The 26620-nt window shown below is 32.9% G+C and overlaps 3 protein-coding genes across 6 annotated transcripts in view; 1 reads left to right on the forward strand and 2 right to left on the reverse strand.

Moving 5' to 3' along the window:
- LOC117119430 (double C2-like domain-containing protein beta) overlaps positions 1-12384 on the reverse strand; it is a 44410-nt gene extending 32026 nt beyond the window's left edge. For all 4 annotated transcript variants that reach the window (XM_033264255.1, XM_033264253.1, XM_033264254.1 and 1 more), the window contains exons 1-3: positions 12236-12384; positions 3558-3987; positions 1252-1395 (exon numbers count right to left, since the gene is read on the reverse strand). In XM_033264255.1, coding sequence (XP_033120146.1) covers positions 1252-1395; positions 3558-3634 — 221 coding nt within the window. In that variant the 5' untranslated portion in view covers positions 3635-3987; positions 12236-12384. The remainder of the gene's footprint in view (positions 1-1251; positions 1396-3557; positions 3988-12235) is intronic.
- A 1365-nt stretch (positions 12385-13749) lies between these two features.
- LOC117119425 (RPA-interacting protein B-like) lies at positions 13750-20058 on the forward strand. Its single transcript, XM_033264247.1, has 7 exons — positions 13750-13956; positions 15021-15185; positions 16001-16076; positions 16825-16936; positions 17637-17700; positions 18279-18425; positions 18872-20058. Exons 1-7 carry the CDS (start codon positions 13828-13830, stop codon positions 18899-18901), a joined length of 723 nt encoding a protein of 240 aa, XP_033120138.1. The 5' UTR covers positions 13750-13827; the 3' UTR covers positions 18902-20058.
- A 51-nt stretch (positions 20059-20109) lies between these two features.
- Positions 20110-25838, reverse strand: LOC117119424 (INO80 complex subunit B-like). Its single transcript, XM_033264246.1, has 8 exons — positions 25712-25838; positions 24829-25021; positions 24358-24419; positions 23769-23917; positions 23337-23498; positions 23047-23103; positions 22154-22269; positions 20110-21910 (listed from the first exon to the last, which is right to left on the reverse strand). Exons 1-8 carry the CDS (start codon positions 25737-25739, stop codon positions 21775-21777), a joined length of 903 nt encoding a protein of 300 aa, XP_033120137.1. The 5' UTR covers positions 25740-25838; the 3' UTR covers positions 20110-21774.
- Positions 25839-26620: the final 782 nt, after the last annotated feature.

Raw genomic sequence — 26620 nt, forward strand, 5'->3', positions numbered from 1 at the left:
TGGCTTGACTAGTGAGTTGTAGAGTTTTAGTCTGATTTTCTCTTTAATTTTGTCTTTTTTGATCCAAACGAATAATGAATACTGTTGTATTGTGGGACAATAATTTCTTCAAAACACTAATTCAATAATATTTATAGCGCATTTCCATAGTGATCAAAAGTGCAACATTTGGTAATTTCTGATCTCATGAATATTTATGTGTTCTTTGAAACTGACTAAAAGCAATTGAAAAAAAAAAAGATTTTACCTCAACTAAATGTAAAATAATATTTAGTATTTTAGGCCTGTGTTTCTCCATTATATTACTTTTTCGTCTGATTTTTCACGTTATTACTTCAAGGATGTTAAGAATAAATCATGTATTAAGGGAATTTTAACTGTACAAATCTCAAGCAGCAAAAAACAATAAATTTGATGTGTTTTATAAGAAAACTCAATAAAACGGATCACTTTGAAGTGGCTTTTTTGAACTTGGGAGGTCTGCGTTAAAAAACATTATATAGCCATATTGTTTAAATAATATAAAAAAATACTGTTAATATGTAAGATACAACTGTTTATGTTAGCACGATGTAGAGCATTAATACTGGTACTGTTATTGGTATGGGTATTTATAATGCACCTCTTCTTTGAGGTTATAAAGTGCAGTTCCTTTCCCTGGTCATTGGGTCCACATGCTAAGTGTTTCTGCTGGTAATCAGCGCAGGAGCAGGCAAACCCACCAGGTACCCATTTATACTCCTGGTTGGAGGGAAGCAATGCAGATAAAGTGCCTTGCTCAAGGACACAAGTGAAATTCACAGAGAGGGGATTGAAACCCCGACCTCAAGGTTGGGAAAACAAACCGTTCCCGCCGTTATCAAATCAAATGTATTATTAATAATGATGAGTGATTATAATATTAAAAATAAAAACAATTGTTGAAATATAACCAGATATAGTACATAGTATTATATAAAAATCATACTGTTACAAATGTTACGAAACTGTACAACTGTTTAATGTTTGGCATAATGTACAACAAGATCAATTATAAATTAAATGTATTATTAATGATGCTTATTATAATATTAGAAAATATTAAATAAAATAAATATTATATTATTATTATTTAACAACAATTGTTGAAATAAACCAGATACATAGTAAATTATACAAAGCTTGTGAAATAAATTGAATATTAGTCTGCAACGTGCTACCTTCACGTTAATTATGTATTAATACTGAAATTGATATTGAAAGTATACAAACCCAATTCGCTCCTGCTCCAGGAAATCCAGCTTCTCGGCTTTCTGAATTACACAAAGAATTCTCTCATGTTCATCTTGAGACAACGAGTCACCTTTTTTGTACCTCTGCGAGGCCTTGGTATGAAATGACCATCCAGTGTTTAGTCTGAAAAAATAATAAGAATTTAAACGCTTTACAATGCAAACATAAAGATACAATGAGCTATAATGTTACCCTAAGTTATAGAAAACTATGTAAATTGTAGCTTACATTAGCTGAAGAAAAATTCCATGCAAAAACAGGGCATTATTATTATTATTATGACACCTAATTTTTTAAATTGGTGATAACAAAACAAATTTGGTATCAAATTAAAGTAGAAAGTCTAAACTTTCAGAAAATATAATTCTGGTTTCTGAAATTTTTCTGCCCACCACAATTTCATATAAAAATATAATTTAATGAAATGCTTTCTTTAAAAATCAGTACATTCTGGTATATTTATTGATGTAATTGAATTTTGTTGGTATTTTTTAAGAATTTGTAAACATTTTTCGTGTTTTTTTATGTTGTGGTTCTTGTAACGAAATTGTCCATTTTAATGAATTGTTTTTGTTGTACCTTGTTTTTACTTCTCTGTCCCGGAGGTTTTCTTGAATAAATTGAAATTGAAATATTTTTGATTTATGATGATTAAGGACTGATAAATGAAGTAATATTTGATGTTTTCCATATTTTTAAGGATTAATTTGCCAAATATTTTACTAAACTAAGTGTGACAGCATCTGCTTGTTGTACAGCATTATAATCATTATTATGTAAAATTTATTTCTATGTGAATAAAATATGAAAGAAGACAAATGTATGAAAAAATAAAATTGTTATTAAAAAATTCTTTTAATAAAAGATGTTAGTTGATGAATATTTAAATTAAAATTCATAATAAATATATGCCTAGATATATATTTAAGATTTTTTTAAAGATAGGAATGTAAGTACATGTAATAAATACAATGTGCAAATGTGATTTTCGGTCAATTTTTATATTTATTTTATGCAATTGAAATGTTGAATTTGTTTTGCCCTGAAGGAGCTATATCATTCGGTTGCGCAGTGTTAAAGAAGGCGTGTTACGCAGTGTTCTGCCGTCAGTGAAGTAGTACTTTGTTGATAGTGTCTTGCAAGCATTTTGCCAAAGACGGATCAACCTCAAGGTTGAAAGGCCGCTGTGCCAAGTGCTTTTACTAATTATGATTTATAATCAATACAAATTTCTCTACTTCCTGTGGTCCATACAAAGATCAATATCTTGGAATATTGTACATTTTTAATGCTAAAATTATTACGTATACCACCTCAGTACTTTGTACATAGACAATCAACTTTGCTCTGCTAAGAAATTTACTTCCTTCAAGGTTACCAACCCAGTGGCAGATTTACGGAGCCCAGCTGGTCCAGGCCCCCTATAAAAAAAAAACTGAAAATTATATTCAAATTAATGTTTGAGGGTGCCATTATTGGCCATCTAGAGGTGCCATAGCCATTGAATTTCATACCTCATCCTCAAACATTGTCGGGCTGAGGTGGTATAGACCCTTGATCTGTGAAAGTTCTTTCCTGGGCCCTCACTATTTTGAATTCCTGGATCCGCCATTAATAACCTTGCATACTTATATATTAAGATAGGCTGGTATTCTGAGAAAATCACTTAATATTGGCAACACTATATAGATTTTTCTCCAGAAATGTCACATATTGCCAGCCTCAATTATAAAATACTAGACAGTGATTAGCAATGATTATTAGACAGTCAATCTACTGCGACTCTTGAATAAGCGCAACAAAAATCTTGATTCTCAGGTACCATTCTCAAATAAGCGTTGTTATGTTAGTTAGTAAATTTTATTTTGCATAACATCATGACACATTTCTTTAATATTAAATTGTATTTTGAAGTTTCGTATCATCAAAAAACAAATAATACTATGAAATATTATTGTCAAGGTCATACAAATTTGAAATAAAAACGTTATTTTTGGTCTGCAATAAATGTTCAGCCATACCTTATATAATCAATATCATCAATTAATTATAACTTTTGATATCTTCATCAATTACATTATATTTATTAAAATAATATCATTATGATCATAATTTCAGTATCTATATTTTACACTTTGTGGCCCAGTGTGGACAAATTGCACGTGTGAATTACAAAACCCATATAAAGTCATTAATAAATTATTTTAAAATTATTAATCAATAGCACAAAGAATTATACATTTATCGCAACCATTTTATATTATTAGGGATAAAAATTAACTTACTTTGCCCTCAATGCCAGTTGCCTGTCATTTGGACACGTCCACCGATCCACGGAACTTCCCATTGATATTTCACCCATCACTTCAGATGATTTGTAATAACAGATAATATAGGAAAATTCTTGTTTCAGGAAAATGAATTTTACTGTATACGGTACTCAGCATGAAAGGCTGGAACTCCTGATATTATAAGCAGAGCTATTGCGAATTGAGGCAGGTTCAATGCTCCTATACTGAAATGCTGATGATATAATTATGTTGAATAGAGACCAATCAATGGGCACAATTCAGCACTATATATAACAACTTCACGTTTTGCTACGATATGGTCAATTTACACGGGATTTATATACAGCACTATCTCACACAGGTTTTGTCAGAATATGTCTCCATATGTTTCTATGTACATTTTGCATAATCATCTTTTGTCAACCTGCAAGAAGAGAAGAAAACGATACCAAAGGGCACTTCACTAAGAATACAAACGCATGGTCGAAATTACACTACAAAATGTGGTCACATATAATGAAGTCATATTGTAATATACATTCAAATTAGGTTTGCTGCCTTGCATTGTACAATAGATACAGTATACGGTAAAATGATCAAATATTCTTCATTAAAGCTTCAAGTGTGTATGTTTGTGATTGAAAAGAAAGCTACTAGTGAGAAACAACTCTGATTTTTGGCTTAACATGAATGAATTTTGATATTATCAAAATATATTAGGATACAGTATATTCATTTTTTAAAACTTTTCTATAAGTGCTTGAAAGAAAAAGGAAAGGAATGTCTTGTTAATACCTGGTCTGACCAACATGGCAACAAATTAGGTTTACCTATGTCACTAATGTTTTATTATTGGTATTATTATTATTATTAATACCATTATCGTTGTTTTTATATTGCTATTTATATGTTTCTGTTTTTATTGCTGACACTTGTTCGTTAGGATTTCCCTTGAAAGTGAATTCTGTTTGCTGTTGGATTCCTCCGGGCGAGCATGTGGCTTTTCTCTGATTTTGTATTTCTATGTGTTTTCCGGAAAAAATAAATAAAATGAAATGAAAAGATCTGGATGGTTGAGTTTGAATAATTTAAAGCCCTATTCCTGGCAAGATTTTAATTTTTAGTAGTTTAGAAAATCTGATTTTTATATATGTTATACAGATTTATAAATGTAATACGAAATTGCTAATTTAACTGAATTTAGACATTCCTAAACATGAAAAAAAAATGTAAATAAAGACTGAAATGAGATTTTTTTGTGTTCCACACAAAAAATAAATGCGGATGGATTTTTCATGTTTGATTTTGCGACAGGTCTGCAAAGAAACATAGTAGGCGCTGAAAACATTAGCCTATCCAACACTGCTAGTCTTACTTCGATTTAGGTCCTGTTATCACACATAAAAACGGCCGACATGATATTTTCCGTTGCTAGTATTGAAACATGTGAAATATAATATTTCATAGGAATTATTTCAAATCTATTAAAAAATGATTCTGACCGAGATTTTGACAATTAAACATACAGTATCTCCTTTCCTACTCGATTAATCGCAGTGTGTGAGATGCAAAGTACAAAAACCAATTTCAATAGAGAGGGCGCACTTTATTAACTGTATAAAGTATACATAAAAGCGAGAGCATTGCAGCGGATGCGATCTACTACCTCTGAATTTGCCTAGTAATGAAAAATTCGTCGAGAAAATGGTAATCTCCTATGAGAAATAGTCTGTATTTCTCATTATTTTTTTATTCATTTGCGTAAAACTAAAATTTATGCTTATTTTTTTCATTGTTTATAATAAACTTTACTTGAATAAACATTCATTATTGTTTATTTTTAAGTATGTTATATATATATATATATATATATTCATTTTACATCAAAAATAATGATTACCTAACTAAAATAAACCCCTCAATTTTTACAGTACACTGCAGATGATAAACAGTACTGTACATCATAAAGAATTCAAAGACTTTTTTCATAGATTTTCTAGGACCATACCATAGTTGAAACTATATTATGATAAGAGCAATGGCTAGGTTGGCTTAATGTGTCTAAGCTGTGATAAAAACAACACCCACTTACTGCAATTTGGACACTTTAATCACTTGTTTTATATAAAGAATAATCACTTGCATCCAATATCAGGAGTTTTTTCAGTTGTGTGTTCGAAAAACCTTCCCTCATACATTAATCTCTTCAGCCTATGATTGACATTTAACAACGGCTGTTTTATTTTAGCTCATGATACCAAATATATAATCATTTTATTATAATAATACATTATTATAATTACTTTATCAATAATTATTATAATCTTGGATAACTTTTAAAGAGTTTTAAAGTAAAAACTGATGGTGTTTCTTCCCATTTGGGGTTGTGCTTGCACACTATATTGTGGTTTGAAACCTCACATTGGGTAAAAAAAATAAATAAAAAAATAAATAAACAGTATTAACACGTTGACTGCCACACCTATTTTTAAGGTTCCTTCCCGTGTGCCAAAATAAGTTTACATGTACAAACATACTTTTCTGAAATTTTATCTAGTCATATATACCATCAAAATGATGTGTGTAATAAATTGGCGGGAAAATATTAGGGGACGAGTAAACTCGTTGACGGCACATTGGCAGCACTTCAATTATTGACTATGCCAAGTGCGAGTTATTGCGTCCGCTTTTTGCATGGGTGTTCAATGGGCGCCCCCACTTGTGCCACTCGAGTATACTACTAGCAACCTAACATAACAAACATATACATACTTCATTTGTACATTATTGTCTAGGTGTACCTCCCCCGAACTACCAGCCATTAAGTCTGTGGTTCTACAATTTATAACAAAGAAGTAATAAACACTAGAATGTTACCCCGATTTTGATAAATATATTCGTCCCTGGCGCCCTTAGCAACACCCTGTCGGACGAGTATACTCATTGCTGGCAGCAAACGTGTTAAGATGCTTCTGATTAACCAACTTCCCACTGTCATCAAAATGTCAACTCTATTCAACTTCTTGTTTTCTGTATTACATTCATGTGTTGTTCTCTATAACCTTTTATTACTGTATATGAATAAATCACATACATACCATGTTCAGTTCTATATCTAAAATCCAGACTTTTTTCATAGGCAAAAATTTGCTTTGAAGGACTAGTTGAAACTATGTTAACTATGATAGGAGCAATGGCAAGTTGGCTTACGATAATGTGTCCAATTTACATTTAAAAAAAAAACACCCACTTACAGCAATTTGGACACTAAGCACTTGCTATATAAAGAATAATTACTTGCATCAAATATCAGAAGTTTTTGCCAGTTGTGTCTGGCAAACCTTCCCTCATACATTCAATCTCGTATAGCTGACATTTAAAAATTGCTGTTTTATTTTTAGTATGTGGTACCATCTCATTATAAGGATTTTTCAATTTCAAGAAACATAATTTATATATTTGATGATACATTAACTATTTACATTAAAACTAATTTAAAATATTCCTACAGTGTAGATGGTTTTTTTTTTTCTAGAAATTGAAGCCATAAAGCTAATAACACTTCTGATATTCAAACAAATATTTATCTGTTCTAACATGCTAATTATATAATAATAATTCCAATCCCAAATATCAAGTAAAATGAATAATTTATGGTACTTCAAATCCAATTATAACACATTAAAAAAAATAGTGTTTAATATATTAATAATATTATTGATGATAATGATGTTGATGATGATGATGATGATGACGATGATGTTAATAATAATGGAAATTTATAAAAGGTTATTTAAGTGACCAAGGTGTACAGTAGTGTCAATAGCGCTGAGTGATTGTTACTGTTGGAAAAAAGGAGTTTTAAATGAAGTGCAACAGAAGAAAAAGACTGATAAAAATATGTCCACTGCCCATTTGGAATTAAAATTTGATTTTTTTTAATGAATAAAATATAAATTTATTGAATTATTGGAAGGCAGCCTTCCAATGAGATGAAATTGAAACACTGCTTTTGAAATTTATGACTTAAAATTGTCAGCCAGACAATTTAAAGCTAGCAAAGAATATTCTATAGGAAGTATTTTAATGCATCTGTTTAAGTAACTGGACATTGTTCAGGGTTTGGGATATTTCCCAGAGAGTATAGATTGCAAAATGTGAGAATCATTCTTTCTTTTTTGTAATATTTAAAAATTGGGAGGTGGGGGGGGGGGGGAGAGACCTCTTCCCCCGAGTTTTTAAATATTCAAAAATCTGTATCTCATTAATTGCTTCCAAGTTTTTTTTGTCAAATATGCTTTTTGTGTCTTTGAAAAATCAGTTGTACAACATATAAAAAGAATTGTTCTTCCGGAGCTTGGTTTTAAGACCATATGGCTGTTTATTACACATTTAACCAACAATGTACATAATGAAATCACCTTTGATGAAGTTATAGTTTATATATTTTTATTTTGCTAGTATAACCATTTCTTTTAAAAATGAAATTGATACAGATTTATTTGTTTGTTTTAATTACAAAATATTCTGTAAAATGCTCGAAGAATACAATTCTCTGCAACTACATCTGATACATATTTCCAATGTTCAATTTTTTATTTTTTTTAAATTTATTTTTTTTTAAAGAAAGTATTTTAAGCCTGTTTTTATATACGTCTAAGCATAATTTCTTAATCAGGTCCAGAGAATTCTTAATCCAGCATGTCACTGCTTATTAACATACCACTTTATGCTTATCTTTTTATCTTCACAAAGCTCACAGTATGGATTATTGCGTCTTAACTATGTAAGATCATTTCTTTTCCTATGACCATGCTAATAGCTTTGAGACAAGTTTCAAGGAAACTATAAAACATTATGCATCAATTTAATTTGAGGGTGTGACCAACTAGTTTCTTAGGCTGCTTTCTAATAAAGTACTGGTATTTAAGAAACTAAATTAATAAACAATGTACCATATTCATGTATAATATTAACTACATACAGGTATGTAATATTTAAATTTCATACTGTAGCTTGTAAAATATTAACAGTATTAACAATTACCATAATAACAAAGATAAATTATATATAACTGCTTGTATTGTATGAGAAAAATAAACAGAAATTTAAATATTTATACAAACTGAATCATTAGAAATTTAAATTTAAATTTTGAAACAAAAACAATTAAACTTAATTTAATATTATTAGAAATTATATAATTCCTACATAGTGTAGATGAACTTGGAATACAGAAACAAATTACTGTAGAAAGGGGGAATTGGATAATTGTACTTACAAATGAACAGTGAAATACAAAATAAATAAAGCTTGCCAAGCGTTAATAATTGTGTTTAAATCTGCTTTGAAGCACCACTGATCCAATACTGTACCCTCAGAAAAATTGTGTATTAAATTCCTAGATAATGGGTTAAGATGAATTCTAGAATACGCAAACATTATATTACAGTAGGAAGGGGAATTGGATAATTGTACTTACAACTGACAGTGAAGTACAAAAAAAAATAAAACATACCATAATCATTTAATAATTACAGTATGTTTAAATCTGCACTAATAAAGCACCACAGATCCAAATACTTGCTCAAATATACACAGTACCCCTAGCAAGGTTGTGTTAAGGCTTCAAGTCCAGGAAGAATTATTCCTGCAGACTGATACAAGTACTTCTAGTAAAGTAAGATAGGCGTTTGCTTTTCCAAATATTATTATATTTGCATAACAACAAAGGCTGGGCTCATGCTAACCGATCACCATTTAGTGATAGGCCTATATATTCAGCAAACTTTCTCATTGGTGTATTAAAATAAATTAATTTGCCTATCAAATATTGTTCTCTCCCCCCACCCCCTCTTCTCTAGTACCCTCATCGAGGCAGGGATAGATTTAGGTGGAAACCATCCCCCCTCCCCCGCCTTTTTTTGGAAGGTAAAAAAAGAAAAAAAAATTGATTCTCCCAAAAACGGCTCAGAGGTTTATTTTTAGGCGTTTGGAAAACAAAAATAATGTACGACGCTGTCTCAATCGCCACTAAGTATTGACAAGTAAATATAGGTCTTGCTAAAGCGAGACTTTTTTTATATCTTGTTTTGCGAGCTTATTTTTTTAAAGATCATCAGAGGAGGGTGGAAAAAAAAAAAATTAATTGTTTTATCTAGCAAAGAGTTTTGCCAAAAATATCCAGACAGAAAAGATAAAACAAAAATTTTATTGGTGAATGTAAACAGTGGGATGGTTAAATGCTATAAATTTATATAATTAGTAAGAAATATACATATCTTATTTTTGGAGATATCAAGGCAGAGCTGGGCATAATAAAAATTAAAAAAAAAACTTTTACTTTTTTCTGAAATTTCCATTTTCATGTTGGGGTGGATGCACTAATTGGCCAAAAATAAAATTTTTATTTTCATTTGAAATAATCGTTACTGGTGGCTTAGCTAAACAATATATATTATACCAAATCCCACTACATTACATTACATATTTAGTTTTGCCTTATGTCCACTTTACGAATTCATATTGTAACTTATGTTAGATGAATCTACTGGGAATGGGTTGGAAGCTAATAGCATTCCACATTGAATTGTACTTTACGCCAAAAAGTATTATTGATAATTTCAATTCCCCACTCTCATGAAATTTTAGAGTGTCGTGTGAAAAAATTCATTATTTGCTGTTTTAAAAAAGCCCCATTATTTTTCCATTAAAAATTAAGTTCTACAATCTGAAGGATTGTTGTCAAAGCTTAAAGCCCCATTCCCGGCAAAATTTCACTAAAAACTTATTTTTTTTAATAGAAAATATGCGTTTGCATTACTCCAATTATTATAAATCATGGAAAAATATTGGCATGAATTTTAGATTATGCAAAAGAATAAAAAAAAATGAGAAATACAGACTATTTCTCATAAAATATTACCATTTTCTCAACGAATTCATCGTTACTAGGCAAATTCAGAGGTTGTAGATCGCATCCACTGGAATACTCTCGCTTTTATGTATACTTTATACAGTCAATAATGTGTGCTCTCTCTAATGAGATTAGTTTTTGTACTTCGCATCTCGCACAATGCGGTAGTTCGATTAATGTTGAGATATGTTTGTTTAAGTGTCAAAATCTCAGTCAGAATCAGTTTTTAAAAAAATTTGAAATAATTCCTATGAAATATTACATTTCACAAGTGTCATTACTAGCAACGGAAAATATTATGTCGGCCGTTTTTATGTGTGATAACAGAACCTAAATAGAGGTAAGGCTAGGCTTAGCCTAGCAGTGTTGGATATGCTAATGTTTTTGGCGCCTACGATATTTCTTCTCACGACCTATTGCAAAATCAAACATGAAAATTCATCCGCATTTATTTTTTGTGTGGAACACAAAAAATCAAATTTCAGTCTTATTTCACATTTTTTTCATTAGATAGGAATGTCTAAATTCCGTTAAACTAGCAATTCCATATTATATTTATAAATCTTTATAACATTACACAAAAATTAGATTTTTTTTAACAACTGAAATTTTGCCGGGAATGGGGCTTTAAAGAAAAGTGCAAACATAAATGCCCGAATACATTAAAAAAGATTTATTTACTTCTTTTATAAAAAAACAATTTCTAATAAAATATTTATTTGAATAAACATCCCACTTTGAATAAATGTTCTCCTTGAATAAATGCCCTGGGGTGTTCATTTTTTTAATTAAATAAATGGCCCCTCCCCCACAAAAATGACCAAACTAATGAAAGCAACATCTTTCTCAACACCATTTAAGTGGAATTACATTTTTTTCTAACCTAGTCGAGGTAAGTTTTTATGATCCTGCAATAACACATTTTAACAGCAATTTTTTTCCACATTTACTGAAAAATTAAGAGGTATTTATTTGAGGTATATACATGAAAATACACGAAAATAAACAGCCATCTCAAAATAAATGCCTACTCCCTCGCATAAACGCCCCCTCAAAAACACTTCTCAACAATACTGTAAAATAAGCCCTATTCAAATAAATGCGGTATTTACCAGACTGTTTACCACTGGATACGGCTAATTATGGGTGGCAATGTGAAGGAATCGTCATAAAAATGATCCGATCGTCACACGTTGCGCCATTGCATTCCCCATGGAATACACATTCTTCAATGTAAGGGGTGCCACTAGGCCATGATCCTGGCCGAAAAAATTGCTGATTTATATCAGTAAGACTTTATTATACTACGGTATGCATTACGCTACTGCGCCGGGGGTTCCCCTTTCGCCACCTCATGGACCCGCCACCCGGTAGACTGCCACTCAAACAGATCAAGGCTAAAAGCTGGTATCATCCTTGATTGAATTTTGATCCACCGTCCAAACTTTTCAGGCCTTTTATTTATTATTGCAATACTGACGCTTAATTAAATTTTATTTACATTATAAAAAACAGTATCGAAACGGTAACAAGTTATATATTGTTGAAGTAACTGGAAAATTACTATTGAACAGTGCTTCTCCTACAGGTAGCTGTATCGCCTGTCAACCATTTTCATCTGCATCCTGTGTACACCACAGGAGAACAACAGCTGTTTCGAAATACATTTTGTCCAACAAATTCTAACTGAACATACAGGTACATCTATACGTGTCTTTTTGGGTATATATACACATCAAATTTATTTAAGAATTACCTTATCTGCCCGGTTTTGTTCCGATATGCAACCGGAATTTTGGATTACTATCTGCCTACTTTCGCACTGGAACTGTTTTCTGGATCTACGCCCGATGTCAACAACGATACCAGGTTTTAGGAACTTCAACCTACGCAGCGTACTCAAGCTCATCGCTAAAAACAAAAGAGGGCGTAAACACAAAATAATACAGGTACTGTAAAAATAATATTTACTAGAAATTGCAAATTGCAAGTGAAGTGCTGCGAAGTACAACTGCATATAAATGTTCTTCGAACAAAATTATTTATGCGTGTCAAGTGAAAATAATGAAAAATAAAAATATGACAAATAATATGAGACACGACCCATTGTCTATATTAGAACACTTCACATTGGGTAACAAAGTCCTAATTTTTCATTTTTGTCAAAAAGTGTCTTAAATAAGGCCTAAATGGGAAGTCCCTGGGAAGTGTTTGACTGACCAGTAATTTCCGTACCCCAAAATCAACATCACTAATAAATATATTTTATTATTATAATCAAATGTCCATTACAACAGATTATTCATACCATCTCTGAGCAAACTGTAAAATCGAATTCAATACAGAATTTTAAGTATCAAATGCATACTATCGAACTTTAGCTGTTAGGTTTCAATTAAAAATTAGTAAAAAAACGATGTAATGGCCAATTAACTGACGTTTAAATACATTTTCTATGTTGTTTTGCATATACCCTTACACAAGTTGTTACATAATTTCATAGTACCGGTAATTAACATGTCTGTAAATCAAGAAAATAAATATTTGAGAAAAACGTATGTCCCCTTCAGTATTCGAACCCAATCCGATAGCATTCGGATATTCTACCAAGTGGTAGGGTTTTCCCATAGGACACGTTTTTTTTTTTTTTTTTCAAGATTGCATACCGGTACGCAACAAGTAATAAGTCAACATTTATGTGATCTTCATTCTCAAGCTGTATCACGCTATAAAATCACATTTTTTTGACAATTACATTTTTTGTGGTTTTTTTTTAAATTCATCATCACCATTATATGTATATATTGATTATAAATTCGTAATGCAGTGGTAGGGTATTTTGTGCAACCAGTTTGTACTAATGTATTTTATTGTATGCATTTATGTTGTAAGGGCCCCTTGATATCAGCTCTTCAGCAATGGGGAGATGAACGGGTCACCCTCGTTAAATATGGTTGAAATAAAAAAAAAACACTAGGAAAATAATTATGAATTTATCGTCTAATGTAACAAGTCATTGTTCCATTCTCTATGAAAATAAGGCAACACAACAAGGAGAAACATTATTCTACCTATCTTTTACCTTTAATATTAATGTAAAATAGGCATTGGTACCAAAAGTAATAAGTACGATATTTTCTTTATGATCAAAACAATCTGAAATTATTATGGCAAAATAAAGGTAAATTATAATGAATATGCATAAAGCTGGTCATGACTATTTCGGGCTAATAAAGAGCTTCCGGCTCAACAACCTAAGTATCGCACTGTATTGTATTGGTTCACTTCGCACACTCTCAGCATTGGTCTTTGACGCCCGACGCAGCAGAGAAGGTTGACAATTTTTTAATGGCAGCCCCAATGGAAGTTGATAGTTCTTCTAAATTTTCAAGTCCAACATCTGCAAAATGGGAGCGTGATCATCGAGCACTTTATAAAGCAACTACGCCTCCATCATGGAAAGAAACGTATCGCAAGGTATGATTACAAGTGACGTTCCCATATTGTGAAATCTGTGGCCTAGGTAGCCTAGGCTTAGTTGGTGGTATACGAATTTCCCCAGGTCAAGATTGGTGTGGTACTCGTTCCCCGACTCGTTGGTAGTCTCTGGTGATATAGATAGGCCTAGGCCTAATGGACTCCTGTATAATTTTGTATTGACTTTTATAACCTTTGTTCATAGTTCCTTATAATTTTTTTTTCCTTTTTAAAATTTTGTTTTCTAGACTATTATTAAAAAGAAGTATACTATTATTATTCAGTAATTTTGTGCTGTGCTATTTTTATTGAATTGCATAATAAAAAAGATACTCACCAAAGTAACCACATAAGACTGTGTGTGGTTAGTGTTTTGACAATGTTACTGAACTTGAAGTCTGAAAATGAAGTGTCGATTCATGTACTGCAGCTACATTCAATAACTTATAACAACTTCAGTCTCCCACATTATCATGTAAGTAATCTTCCTGTCTCGGGATTTGTCAAGTTCGTCAAACAAACCTTCCCCTCCCCACCCACAAAACAGCAATTTGTGTGGGTGGGGGGGGGGAGGGAGGTTAAATTTCCATCTGCTGCTCTTGTATTTCAGCTGGAGGACTGAATGCAAGTTATAATAGGACACTGTTTTTCGGATGAGACGTTTAAGCCGTTGGTCCCGTGTACATAATGGCCTATGTGCACGTTAAAGAATGCAGTACACTCTTCGGAAAAATTAGGGGTTTGTCTCCCGGTGTACTGCCCAATCGCCACCAGAAGGAACCCATTGGGAACAAGTCTTCTTCTAGACTTTCGTGGGTTATCCTCGGTGTTTACACCGAATATATTCATTAGGCCTAGTTGCTTTTTTGTAAAGAGTCAATGTGAAAAAAAAATTATGCATGCAGCTGGCTGGTGGTGGGGGCAGAAAGGGGAGGGTCACCTTTCACCATTGCTGTTTCCCACATTTTGAGTTTCAGGGAAGTTCTGCACTGTCCACATCCAATTGATTGGCTATCTATTATTCCATAACCTGATTATAATATTACATACTTCTTGTTTTACAGCGATGCCTTCAAAGACTGCGCAAAAGTCGAGACAATTTGCTAGATCGTTTACGATGCTCGGGGGCACCAATGCACGAAGGGAAGCTGCCATCTGTTGTCACTGACGTCATGGAAAAGGAGTGGCGTGTTCTGAGAGCGGAACGAAGATGCACTGATGTACCTGATGTAAGCTTCAATAAAACATCTAATTCAAACAATGTCACAGCTACTTGTTTGAAATAACAATTCATACATTTAAATAAGTTATCAGTATCCAGATACACAAAGCAATTAGTTAGGCTCTGTGTTAATTTCCGTGTTTTACAATTATAGCTCAAGAGGTAAATGTAGAATAACTCATCTCGTAATATCATTGCGCTGTATTAGGGAGGTTTCGCACGCGAATGCATACATTTAGTGTGACGGATATGTCATCATTCGCCGGCTGCTATCTGCTAAATCTGTGGACGACACGCATATCTTGCTCACTACATGTTAGCGAAAAACGCGTAGGGAAATTTTGGATTTCTAGTAGGATCTTATTTTTTTACATTTTACGTAAGTGTAAAAAATACATGTATCTTTGAATATGTACGTGCCATTTTTGTGACATTGAAAGACAGCAAATTACGATAGGATGCGTTTCATTTTGGGGTATAAATGCATCGGTGCTTTGACCTTGGTTGTGTCAGAACTTTGTGTAGTCCTAGGCCTACTTTTAGCCAGGCACTTTTGGGTCATAAACAATAGGGCCTATCTCAAAATAACCAACACATCTGGGCAACAAATGAAGTGTTTTTCGGCTACAATTTTCAATTTCAATTTCCAAAACCTTACATATACTAATAAAAGTTTGAAAAGCATGATGGGAGAAGAGAACAGAGTATAGTAGGCATAAGCTAAGGCTGTAGTTAACAGTACCCCTGCTTTACCACTCGTTTTCCTCTGTTTTTTATTTCAAGTCACTACCAAATTTATCTTTTTTTTTTCACTCTCTACAGCTTGTTGAAGGTATTGATGATATCGATACAGTTCTAAGCATCATGGAAGAAATTCAACATGAACTTATGAAAGAAGGTAAATAATGCTACTATAGTGGTTCTTATCACATTAATCGGGGACTCTTGGTAGCAATTTTATGTAAAATACTTGATATCGGTAATCAGGCTGACTATAGTTATTCCTTGCTGCTACCACTGCTTTAATGCCCTACTGTACTGCTCATTACTACCACTACCATTTTATTTTTCATATTAACTGTCAGTTCAAGACCTTATTTCTTGCCATTCGTATCCATGTAATCCAGTGCTATCCTGTCTCATGAACATTATTTTATTGTGCAAACTTGTATTTATTTATTTATATTGGCATTTTATTTGCATCTTTTAAAATTAGGTCACCATTTAATATCTAGTTATGTATGTTTAGTTAAAATTGTCGTGCTTCCACTAATAATATGAATCCTAAGGAAAGCAGGCTGAATTGTGGATTATATTGATCGGCAAGGGGGTTATTAAGGGTGGGTAGAGGGCTATGAATTTAGCTTTAGACTGGGTGGAAAACTTCAAGGCTGTGTGGCCCCGCCCACTATATCTACATCCCTACGGAATTTTATTTATTGTACCGGTAGTTTATCATTTATCAGCATTTTATTTGCATCTTTTAAAATTAGGTCACCATTTAATATCTAGTTATGTATGTTTAGTTAAAATTGTCCTGCTTCTACTAATAATATGAATCCTATGGACATGACATAAAATATAATAAACCTATCATTAGAGCATTTTCCATATACTAGTATTTATGTTCATGTTTTGTTTTTCAGAACAATCTTTGTTGTCAGAGTATGAGGCTCATTTGAAACATGAAGAGGAGGTCTTGTGTGCTTCTGTTGCTAAGATGAACACTGATGAGGTCACTTGTCCAATCTGCAAACGGTTAGTTCATATGGTACATGGTTGTAGCTGTAGAAACTAAGGGTGGGTGGTAGGTAGACATTTTAAGGGAGGGTGGATAATAACATTGGTCAAAACTATAAATAAGTTTCTGTACAATCGCTACACGCTATTGCCGACAGCTTTCGGTGATGCTGATTGGTTGGTCGTATTGGGGAGCCTTCTCGATTGAGTCGCTGACTGCTACTCAGTACGACGATTGCACTGAAAACACTGTAGCGACTGTGTAGCGATTTTATGGAAACCATGCTGAATAGTGGATTATATGGATGGGCAAGGGGGTTAATAAGGGTGGGTGGAGGGCTATGATTTTAGCTTTAGACTGGGTGGAAAACTTCAAGGCTGGGTGGCCCCGCCCACCATATCTACAGATCCCTACGGTATTTTATCTATTGTACCAGTAGTTTATGATAGATCAACATTATTTTCACTTTTTACCGTCAACTGTACAGTATGCACTATGAGCATTTCACAGATTATAGATAAGTGCAATTTCAGTTTTCAGTGTAAATCTAAAGCGCATAGAAGTTTAGCAATGAATATGCAATATACAGTACTGTATTATTTTTAGTCTATAGATCAGGTTTTGATGGTTAATTGATCATTGGCTTATGCATATTGGATGTTCCATGAATATATGAATATTCAAAGGCCTAATTGTGTTGTTTTCAACTTCTTTTAGGAATGCACTAATGGAAAACAAAGGTGTCATATTTTGTGCATGTGGAGTGAGGATTCAGACAGAGGTCAGTAGTTTTTCCATTAATTGTGTTTTAGTACTGTTAAGATAATATACACTAGAGCTGTAGCCTAGTTAGTGGGATTACCATCCAATCAAAGCATTAGAGCCTCTATCCCTCAGGGATGGAAAGCCTCTGTGAAAAACTTTGCGATGAAGGGTTATAACTACAATGGCTGGTGCCTTATTACTAATTTCAGGCTGCGGAAACACTAGTGCTAAAGCAGTTTTTATATTCTTGATCAAATATATTTATTTTTAAATATTTAGTTATTTAGGCAAACAACACATGCACCAATCATTGTCAATAACGAATATATTACTGTCGTACTTATTGTAAATGACTATACCTTTCATAAGAAAAACATAACACACACAATGCAACATAAGGTTTCGGGAGTAGTGTTTTGGTTGTGAGAAAAAATTGACTGACATGAATTAAACGCAGGACCCTGGGATGGAAGGCAAGCATCTTAACTACCAGGCTGTTCAACTCCATTCCCAAATCTATTCAATTCCACTCCAGATAATGTAAGTAATGCCATTGTTGTATTTAATTTTCTTCTCATGCTCTTATTTATATAGCAAGATTGTTTAACCCTGAATAATGTAAAGCAACAGTTGAGTGATGGAGTGGAGCAACATAGCAGTACTATGTGTCTTGGGCAACCTATATTCTCAGTCGGCTCGCTGGACATGGTGGGCAGTCAGAATTTGCTGATGGCCTGTAAGGTAAATAAGTTAAAAAGTAATATTCTTGATCTCATGTGTCTGACACCAGGCAGCCCAAATAGTGCTCAATCTACCAGATTCTAGTGAAATTTGGTAGCTCTGCACTGGTGCCAAGATTTTCACAGTGGTGGGGAGGGGGAATGTGCACTAAGCTGTCTAAGAGGGGGATGAGACTTGGGGAGCCAAGTCTGCTCCTAGAAAAATGGGTAATACAAAAATGCGTCAAATAAAAAAACAAGCAGTGACCATGCAACCACAAATGTGAGATCACTTCTTATCTTCGCTTATTCATCATCATCATGGTGATGATGAACATAATATTTATAATGTTATTACTTGTTGATGGCAATAACAATTGATCTGATGCTGATATTGTCAGACCTGACAATCCCAAGATGTTGACCTTGTTAAATCAAATAATTTGTATCCCTTTTTCTATCTTTCAGGTTTGCGATTTCCTTCATGTTGTTATCTGAATGAAAATCTTAACACGTTGAAATAAGAATATAATGTATTTTGTGGATTATGAAAGTATTTAAAAATTGAAAGCAAGCCATATACCTCTCTCTGTGGATTTTGTCTAAAAGTACTTCTTAAATATCATTTATTACTGATATACTCAACTAAATCTATTTTGATAACATTTAGGTTTATTTCGAAGTCGTATATAGTTTGTAGCATATTTATAAATTTTTTTAAATATCGCATGTTGACAATCAAGTTTAATTTCTGTAAAGGTCATTACCATTAGAATTGCTTGCTTGAAGAAGCAACTGTTATGGATGAAAGTATTGTGTGATGAATATTGAATATTTATATGATGAATATTCATGAGGTTAGGTCAAGTATTTGCTTCTGGTGTTTAATGTACACTTTTGTAAATACAGTATTTACATGCAATGTATATTTTAAGAAGTTTGAAAGCAAGCCATATACCTCTCTCTGTGGATTTTGTCTAAAAGTACTTCTTAAATATCACTTATTACTGATATAATCAACTATATCTATTTTGATAACATTTAGGTTTATTTCAAAGTCGTATATAGTTTGTAGCATATTTATACATTTTTTTAAATATCGCATGTTAACAATCAAGTTTAATTTCATTATTGCTGTAAAGGTCATTACCATTGGAATTGCTTGCTTGAAGAAGCAACTGTTATGGATGAAAGTGTTGTGTGATGAATATTTATATAATGAATATACATGAGGTTAGGTCAAGTATTTGATTCTAGTGTTTAATGTACACTTTTGTAAATACAGTATTCACATGCAATGTATATTTTAAGAAGTTTGTACACCATATGACTTGAATTTTCTAGTACTGTAACCTTTATATCACTTGCTGGACTATACACCTTCATAGTAAGGTATAGCTTCAGAAATACAGTATTCTTTTTAACTTTTATATGTTTGTTTTGTTACTTCATACTCTTGAGCATATTTACTTTGTGTTGTATTTCATGTGATTTGGTGCTAAAGAGATAATATGTGTTGTCTTTGAGACAAATTGTGATTAGGAGAATATTTAAATGTCATATTACATGTTCTATATCGTAATGTAAGAAATCTAAAAATGTATTTTGAGTTTGTTTGAAATCATGTTATTGAATAAATTAAGAATTGAAACACAGTGCTGTAGTTTGAAGTGTACATAAGTGAATTAAATAAACAATTTAAAGCCTTCACATGTTTATAAACAATTTTAATAACAAAATTAGTATTTGTAAAAAATCATATCAATTATTGATATTTCAGCTGACTACAAGACTCCTGCTCACCCCATCACTATCCAACCCCAAGCAGAAAGTTTCTGGAACTGCCACTGTTCTGTAGATATATTAGGCATTTGAACTGTCCAGAGCAATACATTACATCGGTACGACAAGCCAATTATGATCTCAGGTGGCGACTACAGACAACATTTAACCAAGAAAATTAACAGAATGGGATTTGAACTGCCATCTCTGTGTTTTAATGTTAACCCACTGTGCCAACACAAGGTGAAATATGTAGTCAATAAGTGGATTTTAATAACAGTATGAAGAAATGGATGTGAACACTCTGCTTTAAAGAATGCATTTTATTTAAAGAATTCTAAATTTTGACAACTTGGAAAGGGACACATATTTGCCATTCCAAGTTCTGGATCCAGGGGGTATAAAAAGGGGAGCTTTCCTATAACAGCAGCCAAAAAAGTGTAAGTGTAAAAAGTGTGAAATCATTATTACCCCTGGCCATTGGGGAGAATTGCATAATAGGGAGGTTAGTGTGACGTATTACGCCGATAGCTATCCACTAACCGTGTGGACGACACGCAAATCTCGCTCACTACACGTACATGAAAAAGTATCTTTAATACATGTGTGCCATTTTTGTGGACTTTTGAATACAGCAAGTTACAATAGGATGCATCTCATTTTGGGGTATTGAAAAACACTGGTGCATGGTGGTGTCAGGGTTTTCCTGTAGGCCTCGGGCCTAGCTAGGGTAGGGGGCCAACCTAGGAATAGCTTATAGTATAGTAGCCAGGCATTTTTGGGTCACGAAATAACCAACTCTTCTGGGCAACAAGCGAAGGAGTATTATTCCGCTACCACTTCCAAAACCTTACATACCAAAACTTTAGGACACGCCAAAATCTGATTTTGAGAAGCATAATGAGAGAAGAAAATGGGCACGTATTCGTTCATGTGCAAAACCTCATTTAGTGTTTGAACCTTCTACATGTCCTCCTGGGTGGACAGACAATTGTAGGTAAAGTGCCTTGCCTATAAGGGCACAAGCGGAATACACAGCGAGCGATTGAAGCTACAACTTCTGGGTTGTGAACCGCAACACCAAACCGCTCCTACAATAGGAAAGGGAACACTTTCCCTGTCTGACCATAGGTCCTACTATCCCAGCAAAAAAAAAACCTTACATTTGCCACCGATGCTCCCCTCTGAATTTGCTATTATGATATAAACTTGGGATTTGTAGCTTGGTGGTTCAGATGTTTGCCTTCCAATACCATGGTCCAGTGGTATGGATTCAAATCCTGTAAATAATAGGAATTCGCAACCAAAATCAACTCTAATTTTTAAGCTTCATACAGAGACAGATTATTTTTCATTTAATATATTTATAACACCTCAAACAAGGTCCTGGGACTTCTAAAGAAGCCAATGCTTTATGACTCGGCGAGCCAGAAGTTCCAAACACTTGTAGCACGTGTATATGTAGAGTATGTGTCATGAAAGTGATTGTCAATTATACAGTACCTATAAGACAATCACAAATATTCGCTACTGACAATCCTTGGCTCATAAATAAATTAAAGTGAATTGCATTTCTAGAAATCTTGATATCATGATCTGTTCATGACAAGCAAGTTCTTTTGATAGCATTGCAAACTGCAGAGTGGTACAGAAGTCTTAGAGCAGGTATACCGCTTCATGTTAAGGCAGCCTTCTACTCCACATGTTTTCAATGATGGGACTGGCCTGCAAAAATAAAAAGAAAAAATGTTGGAACGTTAATAGACTGGTCTAATAAAAATAAATTTTACTATACATAATACCAAATATCTTCATTAAAATGATGACTACATTTTTATTTCCTTGTAGGCACCACAATAAAAAAAAAGTGATAAAAGTGAACATAATGTAAATGGTAGTACAGTACATATTAAAGCAATTTTGTTTTTTTTAAACAATTTATCTACTCTAGTAGCAGAAATTACTTACTTGGAAGGTTTTTGTGCTAAGGGAAACGCTAAGCCTTCAGGGTAGTTGAGACTAACTCCCTTCAAACTATTGATATACCGCACAAATGGAATATTTCCTTTCTTTTTATGCTTCGCCTGAAATAAAAACATCAAATCAAAATTTACGTATTTTAAGTCTAATTACATAACCATTAATCACTAAAAAACCAAGAATGGTTTCTGTTCCCTAGTCATTGGACGTATATGCAATAATGTTTAGCAGAGTATTTTAGTGGTTAAAGGTGCTTCCTCTTCAAATCCATTGTTGCAGGTTTATACATTTTCAAGCAATGTTTTTCTCAAAACTGAGAACAGATTACTTACTAATCCTTATTATGAAATTTATAAAGCTTAATAACATCAGCCTTGTTTGAGAACTGTTTTTTCTTTTTAAATGCAGTAATATACTTATAGAGGGTGAACTTTCCAGCTAAGGTAATATTCAGGGGACCTTTAAAAATACTAAAATCAAAATAATAAGCAAGGTGTTCTATAAACTAAGCCTCATTATGAGGCTTAGGTAGTGGATGTGAGAGGAAATCCTGTGCTGTCCAAGGATTTGAACCCAGGACCCTGGGATTGGAAGGCCGTTCCTCAGTGTAAATTAACAATTTGAAAGGAAATAAAAATCCCAAAACAATGTAGAACCATCTACAAAGTTAATTATTGGTGCACAGAATAAAGGATCTATTTTGCTTAAATATACAATGCAATCAATTCAAATATCGTTTTTTTTTTTTAATTACAAGTTTTACCATAGACAGTATATATTTAATAATACTTGCATTAAACTTTCCTTTCAAATTATATATAATTAGTATCATTTTTTTTCTTTTACTGAAGAAAAACATATATACAGAAATTTCAGTTTACCTTTTCAAGTTTTGATTTTATTTCTTGTTTCCTCAAAAGTCGTTCAAGGGTGAGTTTCTGTAAAGATTATGGAAGAAGAGAAAAAGGAATAAATAATATAATCTGAAATTTTATATATAATAAATCATAACATCATAGAACGAACGTTATATGTTACTTAAACAAAATAAGTGCATCTGCTTGTAAAATAAACTAAAGTTGATCTTTGGAATACTTGTGTTTGGCACACCCAAAATTAACAGCATTCAACAACACTAAAAAAAAAAGGAAAAATAATGCAACAAACATACTTTATTTTCCTCAGATTTCTTTTTTGCCTGTTGGCGCCTCTTTAATGCTCTTTCTGCTCTCTTTTCAAGCATTTCTTCTGTTATTTCTGCAGGTTTTTGGCCAGTGGGTAACTGCAGTAGTTTTTGTTCCTCTTCAGCACTCAATCCGTGCAACATAGCTCTCTGGGAAAATGACAAATAAAAACATTTGTTAGAAAATGTGGGCAGGTTAATAAAAAGAAAAACCAATAATAGGTAATGTTTTCCATTAAATTAGATTATTTTACTGTTCAAAAAAATACTTTCATTTAAACAAGGACAATATTTTGTTTCGTACACAAACACACTCTAGTAAAAGTCAGCAAACCAAGTAATATTCTGCTGTAAATATTAAGATGAATTGCATTTTAAAATTAAAAAGAATGGCAGAAATTCCTCATAACTGATACTGACCTGTCTGGCAGTTAAGTTTGCAGGGTCCCTCATCTTTTTCAATTCCCCAATGTCATCTAACTCCCCCTTTTCAAGTGCATTTAACCAAGCTTCCTCCTCTCTATCCTTTGTCTTCACTTTATGGTGATGGTGACTGCTTCCAGCAATTTCTAGAAGGAACCAAAATTAGTATTTGCAATTAAAAGTAGGTGAAAACTAATAAATGCTTACTGGTCGCCTTACAACAAATATCTTGTACTGTAGGAGGATACTGTATAGAAATCTTATAGGTTTCTTGAATAATCCTAGGTCTATAAAATTATAATATAGGTTTCACAAATAATAACATGTGTCTTATAGAAATCCTATAAGAATCCTATAGCAATAATAAAGGTTTTTTTTAAGGAATCCTGGCTATAAGCCTTACATGAACAATTATTTTGAAAAAATAAATATAACATTAATTGAAGTACTTATATATTATATGAAACACTCTGATGAAAAAGGCAAATTTTGAAAAAAAAATCATATTCATTTCAATAATAGATTATCAATAAGAACAATATTATATAAATATTAACAATAATGACAGTTAATAGTATATTCTTACCAGAATGCTGGTCCAAGTGATCATCAAGTAAGTGAGCATCAAGAATTGAAGACCGAGAGACTCTAAAAAAAGCAAAAAGAAAATAAGTTATTCCTCCATGGTTATTCATACTAATAGTCAGTAAAGGAATGAGGTTCTTGTAATTGTGCACTCTCAGACTGTAAAAGTCCTTTTTCAAAGAAGTGTTTTCCAATGAAATCAGTTTCTACTGTGCCCATTGACCCTTCTGGCATTACCCACTCCCAGAAATATCTTCAATATTTTTACTTTTGCACAAGGGTATAAACTAAAAAGTAAGACTGACATTTGGAAAGTTATATTTAATAATATTTAGGGAATATGAAAACAAGTCAATTTCAATACAAAATAAAATTAAGATAGAAAGAAAAAAAAGAAAAAAATTAATACACCAATTCCCATGTTCCAAGAGAAACCATTAATCTAAAATGCCTTCCCGCTCTTCCCACTTACTCTTTAGTGTGAATTGTATATCCTCCCAATTTGATTTTAAGTTTCAGCTGGGGTTTTCCAGACTCCCCGATGCTTGGCTCTGAAGGCATAATCACAGCGCCCTCATCTTCACTTGGATGATGACTCCGCTTCTTCTTGTGCTTCTTATGCTTATGTTTCTTGTGCTTTTTATGAGGACTACTTGAGGATTCACCTACAATTTAGTAAACACAATGTACTGTAAATTGATATATTAAAAACAAATTTACAACACAAAAATCCATTTCCTTACTTATACATACTGCCCCAGACTGTATATGTGATGTGTCGAGAATATATCCTCCGCCCAAAAATTTGGCTTAGAAATCCGAAAATAAGGGCCAATTTCCATGCCAATTTTTCCGAAAATTATGATTTGACCTAATCTTAATAAACAATGTATTTTTATGCAGTATTTACGATTCTGCGTGCTTTCCTAGCGATTTTCCTCGCAAATTTGAGCTGGTTTTTGAGGTATCATTCGTGCAATTGAAATCCTATTTACGGTTCTCTAATGCTTTAATTTCATTTTATGTAAAATATGTATGGAAATCAGTCTACATTTCAATCATCAAGGCCTTCTCACTCCAGGAATCGCCTAACCTCATTTAGACAGAAGGGCACAACTGTGTGATAAAGTGGGCCTGATCAACCTCAAACGCCTTGGCCCGATTGTCTCATCTTCTGGATGAGACCGACTAGGAGGCCTAGGTGCCTAGGCTAAGCTCAGGCTGGCCTCTCTAGGCCTAGCATTTTCAGTAAGCCCTAATTCCAAACAGATTACATGGAAACTAGCCACAATTCTAAAAACACATATATTACTCTTTTAAAATAATATGAAATACTGTAGCCTAAGCCTACATACTTGCTTCGTTCTCTTTTTTCTTTCCCATTTTTCACCTTTCTCTCGACTACCAACTAAACTCTTGGTAAACAAAGTCCGAAGTCGAGCGGTTCAAATCGCGCGTGTGAACCAACATACTCGAGCGTAGTGTAATCAAACGTCTATGTTCGTTGAGGGCGCCAAAGACCAAGTGTGTGCCATAGAGCTATAATAGCTCTATGGTGTGTGCAGAGCATAGAGATATAATAAGAACATAGAGCTATTATTATATCTCTATGAATAAGAATATGTTTAATAGCTCTATGGTGCAGAGCCGTAGATAAAGCATGGAGGTATTATTGAGAAGGAGATCACTCGGCAAAGCTACGCGCACGCAGCGCTATGCAAATGAACCAAGATCAAAGTTGCCGCAGCGCGTAAAGAACGTTTGCGCGATGCCTTTGAAGTCCCATGTGTTCCCCGCCATCAAATTTTCAACAGGCATAGTTGACCAAAAAATTGAACATGACGAAATGGAGAGCACCTTCTTTTCTCAATGGGCACTACATACTGTCAATCACTATGGCTGCGCAATCTTTTTGATTTTAAAGCTGATACATTCATCTCTCATAAAATATCAAACATATTAATATTTTCCACCAAGAAAAGTTTCGAATTTAATGGAACACTTACATGACCTATAAAAGTATAGTATATTTCAACTTCAATTTTCATAAATTGGCCTAAATTCGCCCATTCTAATTTTAACAGATATTAATTAATAAATGATTAAGGATTATAAAAAAATAAGTCATTTTAGGGTCAACGAGGGTTAACTATTCGAAAAATGAATCCAAAATCTGAGTATTTTTCAGTTTTACACTGACTTAGCTTTATAGTCGAACCAGTCAATCTTTAGACAAAATTATAATGAACACAGAAGTAATTTTA

The sequence above is a fragment of the Anneissia japonica genome, unplaced genomic scaffold (assembly GCF_011630105.1).
Source record: "Anneissia japonica isolate Jap-2015-1 unplaced genomic scaffold, ASM1163010v1 scaffold11229_len202898_cov190, whole genome shotgun sequence".
Taxonomy (NCBI): domain Eukaryota; kingdom Metazoa; phylum Echinodermata; class Crinoidea; order Comatulida; family Comatulidae; genus Anneissia; species Anneissia japonica.

Coding starts and splice junctions, on each gene's coding strand:
- LOC117119425 (XM_033264247.1), top strand. CDS start 13,828: ATGGCAGCCCCAATGGAAGTTGATAGTTCTTCTAAATTTTCAAGTCCA. Junction 15,186..16,000: donor GATGCACTGATGTACCTGAT/GTAAGCTTCAAT, acceptor CACTCTCTACAG/CTTGTTGAAGGTATTGATGA. Junction 18,426..18,871: donor ATTTGCTGATGGCCTGTAAG/GTAAATAAGTTA, acceptor TCTATCTTTCAG/GTTTGCGATTTCCTTCATGT.
- LOC117119424 (XM_033264246.1), bottom strand. CDS start 25,739: ATGGGAAAGAAAAAAGAGAACGAAGCAA. Junction 24,420..24,828: donor TATACAATTCACACTAAAGA/GTAAGTGGGAAG, acceptor TGCTTTTTTTAG/AGTCTCTCGGTCTTCAATTC. Junction 23,499..23,768: donor CAAACTTAACTGCCAGACAG/GTCAGTATCAGT, acceptor TCATTTTCCCAG/AGAGCTATGTTGCACGGATT.